The 8,729-nt window shown below is 55.8% G+C and overlaps 3 protein-coding genes across 3 annotated transcripts; all 3 read left to right on the top strand.

The window, feature by feature from the left end:
- Window positions 1-672: 672 nt before the first annotated feature.
- On the top strand, window positions 673-3,702 carry N657DRAFT_649126 (HET-domain-containing protein). The gene is made up of 2 exons (XM_062793659.1): window positions 673-2,870; window positions 2,973-3,702. The coding sequence occupies exons 1-2, from the start codon at window positions 902-904 to the stop codon at window positions 3,494-3,496; spliced, it is 2,493 nt and encodes an 830-aa protein (XP_062644122.1). The 5' UTR covers window positions 673-901; the 3' UTR covers window positions 3,497-3,702.
- A 757-nt stretch (window positions 3,703-4,459) lies between these two features.
- Window positions 4,460-6,067, top strand: N657DRAFT_602961 (carbohydrate-binding module family 20 protein). Its single transcript, XM_062790132.1, has 2 exons — window positions 4,460-4,594; window positions 4,652-6,067. Exons 1-2 carry the CDS (start codon window positions 4,493-4,495, stop codon window positions 5,717-5,719), a joined length of 1,170 nt encoding a protein of 389 aa, XP_062644121.1. The 5' UTR covers window positions 4,460-4,492; the 3' UTR covers window positions 5,720-6,067.
- Window positions 6,068-6,403: 336 nt separating this feature from the next.
- N657DRAFT_602958 (glycoside hydrolase family 5 protein) lies at window positions 6,404-8,246 on the top strand. The gene is made up of 3 exons (XM_062790131.1): window positions 6,404-6,705; window positions 6,773-7,102; window positions 7,154-8,246. Exons 1-3 carry the CDS (start codon window positions 6,541-6,543, stop codon window positions 7,871-7,873), a joined length of 1,215 nt encoding a protein of 404 aa, XP_062644120.1. The 5' UTR covers window positions 6,404-6,540; the 3' UTR covers window positions 7,874-8,246.
- Window positions 8,247-8,729: the final 483 nt, after the last annotated feature.

Below are 8,729 nucleotides of genomic sequence, written 5' to 3'. Positions count from 1 at the left end.
AGCCCTCATTGGCGTCTGTGTTTACAGGGCCCTAAGCCTCCACATGGCCTCTAATCGGCTCCTGTGCTACAGGGCCATACAAGGTACCCAGGTGGCAGCGAAGCTTCGACACCCAATCCCTCCACCACCACTTAGCTTTTCTTGGAGAAAAATTATGTGTTAAATCTGCCAGATTGAGCTCTATCTAGAGACACCACTCGCAGATGATTTAATGAGCCCTTCACAGCGTGGTGTGAAAATATCATCTGGGCCCCGGTTTTTTTGGTGATATCAAGGGCTGGGCCGTCATCTGCGGGGTCATCGCCTGACACCCCACCAAAAAAGACCTTCAATATCCACTTGATCTCGTCGAAGCCCATACAGTGTTGTGGAGCAAGAGGGTGCGGCTGAATATGCGATGCAAGGATCAATTCTCGGCTCTGATTGGCCAGCGTTGGGCTTTGTCTTGTAAGATGGATCAAAGATGTAGTAATGGGGGTTACGCTACTGTTATTCTAATCACACCCTGGTGCAAGCTAATCAAAATGGTCGCAGTGCTCGAGTGCTAAGGTGGTTATGTTCGTTTTGTGCCTATCGGCTTCCGTACTAGCCTACCTGAAGTTAACTCAATGTAGCCTCGTGCGGCTGACTCCGCGCCGTCTCGGAACCCCTGTTAAAATGACCACCCCACCAGACAGTTTCTTCTCGAGTTCTCGTCTCTCACATTCCAGCCACATGCATTCTTTCTAGTACTTCATCACGATCTCAACGTCGGTTCAACAAGATGGACTACACAGGCCTCAAGCTTCACCACAGGCAGATTCGACTCATCACATTGAGCCCTGTGCCTGTGGGCGAGGATCCCGACACAGCACCAATGCGATGCACCATGACAGTCCGCGACCAACCGCTTCCGACCAACATGGAACAAAAAAACGGCTCTAGCTTTCCATCGCCCTACATCAGCTTTGATCAGTGCATAACCCAGCCGCCACTCGAAACTTTTGTTGAAGAATTTCGCCAGGAGATGGTTCCTCTCCTTGGAGCCTATGAGAAGCGCAAGTCCTCCTGGGTCACCCGAGCGGCTAACAAGGTGCTCAGACACCTGTTTCACCGAGAACCCGTCCTAACATTTCCGGTCGACAATATTGCAAACCTCCTTAGTCACGAGGACAGGCTCAGGCTTACGACCGACACTCGAGGCGACGGCGAACTCCGTATCACGGGACCTGAAGTAGTCTTCCACAGCTTTGAAGACGCAGCAGGTTCTGCGGTCCATATTACAAGGCGGTCTCCGCGCATTACCCATACCGGGCTGCTTTCTCCGGACAGTCTCAACCCGTTTTTGCGCCCACGGGATCAGAGCCACGCGTCGTACATGAAGAACCTTGAGCGCGCTATCAAGCCGGACACCTATGTGGCCATGTCCTATGCCTGGGGACCTCCCAAGCCCACGGCTCAGATAATGGTGAACGGCAAGAATGTCCCGGTGCGTGCCAATCTTGAAGCCGGTCTGCGGGAGTTTCGAAAGCTGGACTATTTCCGCTTGGGCGGCAAGCTGTGGGTCGACTCGTTATGTATCAACCAAGCGGACGAATCCGAAAAGGAAAAGCAAGTGCAAATTATGGCTTCTATTTACAGCCATGCTGCCAACGTCATTGTCTGGCTGGGACTTGAGGAACCAGGAAGCGATCTCGCCATCCAGTTTCTCGAGGACATCAGTGCCGACTACCGGGCCGAGTATCTCGAAGTGCTCGATAAGAGCGACCCCCTTACAGCAACTACGTGGCGCACTATGGCCCAAATCCGCATGGACACGAGGTACATCAACTTCAGAAAGAACTCGTTGAAGGAGCTCGGCGACAGCAAGATATTCGCCTACTTTGAGGACATTGCTGCTTCACTCTACGACTTTTTCAACCGGCCTTACTGGCGGCGACTATGGATTATCCAGGAGCTCTGCATGGGACGAGCAGGCATGCCCATCGTTTGCGGGTCCCGAATCACGCAGTGGCGGTATATTCGGGATGGCGCCTTGAGATGTACCGCCATTCTCGACATCCTCAGAGAGGTCACAGGGGAGAACATCCGGTGCCAACGACTGATCGCTGAAGGAAAAGAACACTCACTTCTGCACGTTGCGCAAATCGCCCAACTAGAGATCGCGGGCCACAGGTCAGAGCTGCCTAAGTTGCCGCCCAACATCGTGCCGATCTTGGCTCCTAATCTTCATGAGCATGGGCCCCTATTGGGCTCTCCCATCCGCCGCGCCATCACACTCACGGCACAGACCATGTGCTCGGTGCAGCATGACCGCATCTACGGCATGCTTAACATCCGCGGCTTGCCGGACCTGGATATCAAGGTCGATTACTCCAAGGACATTGTCACTGTCTTCACCGAGTTCTCGGAGGCTTGCATAAAGCACGGGAGCATGGATTTCTTTTCTCTACTGGACGGCGGCTTTATGTCGCTCACTGATATACATGGCAATCAACAGCAGAGAGAGAAACCGTCCTGGGTTCCGGATTATGGAGCGAAGCCCGAGAGAAGGATCGGGATCATTGACGGAAACTGGCATGCCGGGGGATATGTCCACATCAGCTGGGGCCGCCCCGAGATAGTCGATCGAACCCTTGTCTGCACCGGCAAAGTGGTCGACATGATTGATGGAGTGGGCGCTATGTCCAGGGCTGATATCCAATCCGGGACGATGATCCTCACTGAGGCGGATCCCTTGCCTAGGATAGTGCAACCTACCGGGGCAGGTGCCATGGCGACTCGGGACGACGGTGGAGAGGACGTAATCTACGATGTTCTCGTTGGCGGATGCGACATCAACGGTGCAGAGGCACCCAAGTCATTCAAATGCCTTTACTCCGCATTTCCAGGTATGTGTTTGAATAGAAACACTCCCCTGTTGGATGCTTGCTTGGCTGAGTCCATAAGGTATCTTACTATCAAGAGGGCGAAGCTAATACGAGGCCATCTAGTCGATGAACCGCCCAAACACTCGACCTTCTACCGGAACTGGCACTTTCTCAAGTCCAGCGCAAACTTCTTAGTCAATGGCCGCCCTCTGTCCACTTACTTCACCCACCTTGCCGATGCTCCGGCAGCCGGCAACCCCGCATGCCAACAGCAGGAGTGCACACCCTCTGCCCAGAGCGGCAACGCTGAACGACACACAGGTCCGATCGAAACGTCTGCAGCTCGCCAAGCGATGGAGGCAAGAACAAAGATGCGCAGACTCGTCATGACAACCTCGGGGTTGCTCGGTCTTGCTCCGGCCCAGACACAGTCCGGGGACGCCGTGATTGCCATCATCGGCCACGGCAAGCCAGTCATCGCGCGCAAGGTAACAACGATTGAGGGTCAGGATGTATGGTATTTGATTGGAGAAACATACATCCACGGCATGATGCGCGCTGAGAAAATGCCCATGTCAACGAAAGAGTGGCATGCCCGGGAAACGATGGCGACCCTGGGACAAGTTGGGCCCATCCCTTTTGTTTAATGTCTCCAGTATACAACAATATTATGGGTCGAATTGCTATCACTTGAGTAGTCCGCCGGGCCCAAACACGAAGGGCCATATGAGAGCTTGCATGTTTGTATGAGGAGGAGGAGTCATGTAGGATATGAAGAAGGAGTAGCTCCACGATGTCCATTCTGTCTAGACATTTTCTTTGTAGACGTTGCAGTATATCACTGTCCCAAGAAGGTTCTCTCGCTCGTGCGTTTAGCCCTCCTGTCCCTTCGCAACCCAACTCCTCTTACTATTTATCGGCCTAACTAGGTAATTAAACCCACAGCAACAGCGTCAGGATCTAACCAAGTCTTCATCGGCACAGGGATGCCGAGCCACAACACCTCCACTAGAAGTAATCAAACCGCATCAAGGTGCGTCGTCTGCTGTTACATCTTGAGATTCGGCCCGTTTACTTGGCAGCGTGGTGGTGCCCGTTGAGGTCCTGACGACAGAGTTACCCAGGCTAGAAATGTCCGCCGAGGCTCCTCCGGCACTACTAACCGAGGCCATGCCGCCAAGACAGAGAAGAGCCGTCCCCGCGTCTCCGCGCGGGGCCCCGGATTCTCAGTTCACGGGGTATGTCGGTCCGACAACTCCCATGTGAAGACAACGCAGGAAACTCCCAAAAGTTTCCGCGACTTAAGGAGGACTCAAGCTTGTTGATGGACCTACCTCGGCAGCACTGCCCTTTGAGCACCGAGAGATTGGCCGAGTGTGACTTCGCGTGACAACTAGTTACCTCTACTGCAAACTTGACGAGTCCTGTCCGCCAATAGGGGACAGTACGACACGAAGGAGGTAGCTCGTAAAGTCTGGCTCGTGAGATACGTATAAATGTCCCTATGTCTATGTCGACTACCGTTTGCTGACTGCCAGTACCCCAACAACCCATCCCTCCCGTCGGGACACGCTTTCTGCCCTCAACTCTCTTCACCTTTCGGTTGCCTCAACCAAATCCAACCAAGTCCAAGAAGCGACACAATGAAGCTGACGTACTTAGCTGTCATCCTCTCGACAGCAGCGTCGGTCCATGGCCACGGATACCTAACCATCCCTTCCAGTCGAACTCGGCTTGGCGCAGAGGTGAGGAAAGTCTCCTTGCATGCCAAGTCACCATCAGAATCTAACCTGCGTGTGTAGGCTGGTCTCGATTCCTGTCCCGAATGCAACATCCTCGAACCAGTTCAGGCGTGGCCAGATCTCAACGCCGCACCAGTGGGCCGAAGCGGTCCCTGTGGCTACAATGCGCGGGTGAGCATCGACTACAACCAGCCGACGGCAAACTGGGGCAATTCAGTGGTCGCCAGATATTACCCGGGGCAGGTCGTCGACGTGCAGTGGTGTGTCGACCACAACGGTGACCACGGCGGCATGTTCAGCTACCGCATCTGCCAGAACCAAACCCTCGTCAACAAGTTCCTCACCCCAGGCTACCTCCCGACCCAAGCCGAGAAGCAGGCTGCTGAAAACTGCTTCGAGGCCGGGACACTCTCATGCACCGATGTGTCTGGGCAAGACTGCGGCTACAACCCGGACTGCTCGCCCGGTCAACCGTGCTGGCGGAACGACTGGTTCACCTGCAACGCCTTCCAAGCGAGCACCCGGCGCGCATGTCAAGGCGTCGACAACGCGCCTTTGGGATCATGCTACACCAGCATCTCGGGCGGGTTCCCTGTCACCAAGAAGATTCGGATCCCCAACTACCAGTCGCCCCACACGTTGCTGTCCTTCAAGTGGAACTCGTACCAGACCGGGCAGATTTACCTCTCGTGCGCCGACATCGCCATCACCGGTGACGGACCAACCTCCCAGAGCAGCTTGAGTGCAACGACCTTGACGACCAGCACTGTCTCGTCCACAACTACTACTCCGAGCGCGTCTTGCACCGCAGCCGCCGCCTCTGTGGCGGTGATCTTCAAGGAACGCGCGACGACAAGCTGGGGCCAGGTCATCAAAATCGTCGGCTCGATTCCTGAGCTTGGGAATTGGGATCCGTCAGCTGCGCCGGCCTTGTCGGCGTCGGAGTACACCAGTTCCAACCCGGTCTGGGCCTACACTGCCCACCTGACTGCCGGCACCAGCTTCCAGTACAAGTTTGTCAACGTGGCCAGCAACGGCGCTGTGACCTGGGAGAGCGATCCCAACCGGTCGTTTACCGTGCCGAAAAGCTGCAGCACGACTGCGCTGAGCGAGACGTCGTGGAGATGAAGCCCGGCAGAGAAAGGGTCTGGTAGATTGGGATTCGGGAGGGGATGAATAGAGGCCAGGCTCGATAGCGCCCATCGCTCCGGGCGTTGCCTTGGTACGGTTATGCGCGAGCAGATTGAGGAGCAAACAAGGGGTTGTTGATCTATTGGAAATCCGCATGGTGGCGCTGTCTGTGTGTCTGTGACTTATCATTTAGTTTTTCGCAATCTCAAACGCAGGCAAGTATCGAGATCTAAGCTCCACGAGTCGCGAGATGAGTCGCGAGATGCGTCTCTTGTGGCGTACGCACCAATATTTCTGCGCGGCTCGGACCCCGCCGCGCCTGGTTAGCTGCAAGTCAAACTGGTCGGGGAGTCGGGGAAGCGCTAAGCGAGATATCACATGAGTCCGGTTCCTGGACAGTATCCAGAAAGGGACTCGGTCCATGCCTCTCCGTGGCCGTAAAAGTTCAGCTGTGCATAGTGGCATGCAGCCAACCTGCTGGCGGGGCTTGGCATCCGGGAGGGCCGGACTTGTAACCAAGAAGCCTTCGAGAAGCCTCAGAAGCCTCGGATGAACCCCTCAACCCCATCGGGCCGGGAATAGGTACAGGAACAGGCGGTTACGCCCGTACCTGCCAAGGCCCGCCAAGCTTTCCCCAAGTTCCCCTTTCTGGGGGGGCGGCCCAAGATGCTCCGTTGTTGATTCAAGTGGAGTTCTAACGCGAAGGCGGCCAACCGCATGCAGATGATAAATATCATGAGCTTTTGGACGTCTGGTTGCGTTTGAGTTCCTGCAAGAGGGCGTGCTCCAGATCCTCAGGACCAGACCAGACCGTCAACATGCACCTTTCAGCCTCGCTCCTCGTCACCAGCCTGCTGGCCCTCACGGCCACTGCTGCCCCTTCCAAGAACAAGTTCGTCAGGGTCGAAGGGCAGAAGTTCAAGCTTCAGGGCAAAGATTTCCACTTTGCGGGAAGCAACGCCTACTACTTCCCGTTCAATGGGGTTGGTGGACTCGCCAAAAACCTCCTTCCGGGCAGGGCATCAAGCTGACAGAATCTGCGTGTGATAGGACCAGGCGGACGTTGAAAAGGGGTTGACCGCGGCCAAGAAGGCAGGTCTCACGGTCTTCCGGACCTGGGGGTTCAACGACAAGAATGCCACCTACAACCCCGACGGTCTGCCCAAGTACGGCGGCGAAGGTGCCGGCGCAACCGAGGTCGTCTTCCAGAGGTTCTACGACAATGGCACCATTGCCATTGACGTCTCGGGCTTCGACAAGGTCGTCAAGGCTGCCGAGAAAGTTGGCATCAAGCTCCTCGTTGCCTTGACAAACAACTGGGCCGACTACGGCGGCATGGACGTCTACACGGTCAACCTCGGGGGCAAGTACCACGACGATGTAAGCTCGCCCCAGGTCTTTTCTCACGATATTCAGCTGACATGGCCCAAGTTCTACACCCAGCCCAAGATCAAGGACGCCTTCAAGCGCTATGTCAAGGCCATGGTTACCCGCTACAAGGACTCGCCGACCATCTTCGCGTGGGAGCTCGCGAACGAGCCCCGCTGCGGCGCCGACGGCGTGCGCAACCTGCCCCGCAGCGACAAGTGCACGCCCGCGGTGCTCTCGGCCTGGGTGTCGGAGATGAGCGCCTACATCAAGAAGCTGGACTGCAACCACCTGGTGACCTGGGGCGGCGAGGGCGGCTTCAACCGCGAGTCGGACGACTGGGCCTATAACGGCGCCGACGGGGGCGACTTTGACCACGAGCTGGCCATCAAGACCATCGACTTTGGTGTCTTCCACTCGTACCCGGATTGGTGGACCAAGACGGTCGAGTGGACCAACCAGTGGATCCGCGACCACGCCGCCGCCGGCCGCAAGATCGGCAAGCCCGTCGTCCACGAGGAATACGGCTGGCTGACGCCCGACAAGCGGCTCGAGTACACGGGCCGGGTCGACAACCGGACCCGCACCGAGGTCATTGGCGGCTGGCAGAAGACCACGGTCGAGGAGAAGCTCGCCGGTAGCATGTACTGGCAGTACGGCTACTGCGAGTACTCGTATGGCTGCAACCACAACGACGGTTTCACCATTTACCTGGCCGACGAGGAAGCCAAGCTGCTGGTCTACCAGCACGCCAAGGACATGAACGCTCTGAACCGCCGTTAACATGAGCGACTGATTCAAGCGTGCACAGAGGGTGAACCTCATCTCTCACTCATCCTTTTACTTCTCTTGTGTTATTAGCTTCGTTAGAGTCTTACCTATGCAGCGAACTTCAAAAAGTGCCGCCCTGGGCTCAACAGCTCCTATGTCACTGCCCAAAATTCTGACATTGTACTAAGAGTCGAACCGGCTGATTTTGATGTGTGACCTTGCCGATCATCTGGTCCGGCGAGTCAGTATGCGAGAAATAGAAAGCCAAGACAGCCCAAGCGGGGATAATTCACTCATTCAGCCTTCATGCGGTTCCCCAGTGCGAACATATGTAGGGAGGGCTGGGCGTCATTGCTGCTGGCAGATTGCTTTAAACCGGGCTAGCTGCCTCCTTACTTTACCGTTCCTCGGTCAGTCCCGCACCATTTCCTCGCGAAGTACCTCTCCACAGTCCCAGATCACCATCGCCGTTATCATGTGGTTCAGCAAGCTGACAGTCCTTCTTCTGGCGTTTGTGTCCACTTCATTCTGTCAATACACAGGTCCCTGTTCCGCTTCGGCCTGTGGCGCTGAAGGAAAGCCATGCCCCCGAGGTTACCTGTGGTACCATGGCCGCATATCGATCCCGCGCTGCGGAAGGGGTGCACTTGTAGTCATGGCTAAGTGCCATTGCTCATTAACGCTGGAGGGTCCGTCAAAGGTACGACTGCCAAGGTCATGAAACGCGGCGCTCAATAATGCTAACTAAGTAACAAGAACACGGTTGCGAAGCTTGAGATGTGGCATCGGGGTTTTGTCGAAGCCGGTATATTATATTATTATTCCTACACCGCTGTGCCCTAGGGCGTGCCGGACCTTCAACAACTTA

The sequence above is a fragment of the Parathielavia appendiculata genome (assembly GCF_033297405.1).
Source record: "Parathielavia appendiculata strain CBS 731.68 unplaced genomic scaffold N657scaffold_17, whole genome shotgun sequence".
Classification (NCBI taxonomy): Eukaryota; Fungi; Ascomycota; class Sordariomycetes; order Sordariales; family Chaetomiaceae; genus Parathielavia; species Parathielavia appendiculata.
The sequence above is the reverse complement of the archived record's forward strand: the minus strand, read 5'-3'. Positions and strand labels throughout refer to the sequence as shown.

Excerpts from the sequence above, each read along its gene's own strand:
- N657DRAFT_649126 (XM_062793659.1), top strand. The coding sequence starts at position 902 with ATGGAACAAAAAAACGGCTCTAGCTTTCCATCGCCCTACATCAGCTTT. Across the intron at positions 2,871-2,972 it reads CCTTTACTCCGCATTTCCAG|TCGATGAACCGCCCAAACAC; the intron begins GTATGTGTTTGA and ends GAGGCCATCTAG.
- N657DRAFT_602961 (XM_062790132.1), top strand. The coding sequence starts at position 4,493 with ATGAAGCTGACGTACTTAGCTGTCATCCTCTCGACAGCAGCGTCGGTC. Across the intron at positions 4,595-4,651 it reads GAACTCGGCTTGGCGCAGAG|GCTGGTCTCGATTCCTGTCC; the intron begins GTGAGGAAAGTC and ends CTGCGTGTGTAG.
- N657DRAFT_602958 (XM_062790131.1), top strand. The coding sequence starts at position 6,541 with ATGCACCTTTCAGCCTCGCTCCTCGTCACCAGCCTGCTGGCCCTCACG. Across the intron at positions 6,706-6,772 it reads ACTACTTCCCGTTCAATGGG|GACCAGGCGGACGTTGAAAA; the intron begins GTTGGTGGACTC and ends TGCGTGTGATAG. Across the intron at positions 7,103-7,153 it reads GGGGCAAGTACCACGACGAT|TTCTACACCCAGCCCAAGAT; the intron begins GTAAGCTCGCCC and ends ACATGGCCCAAG.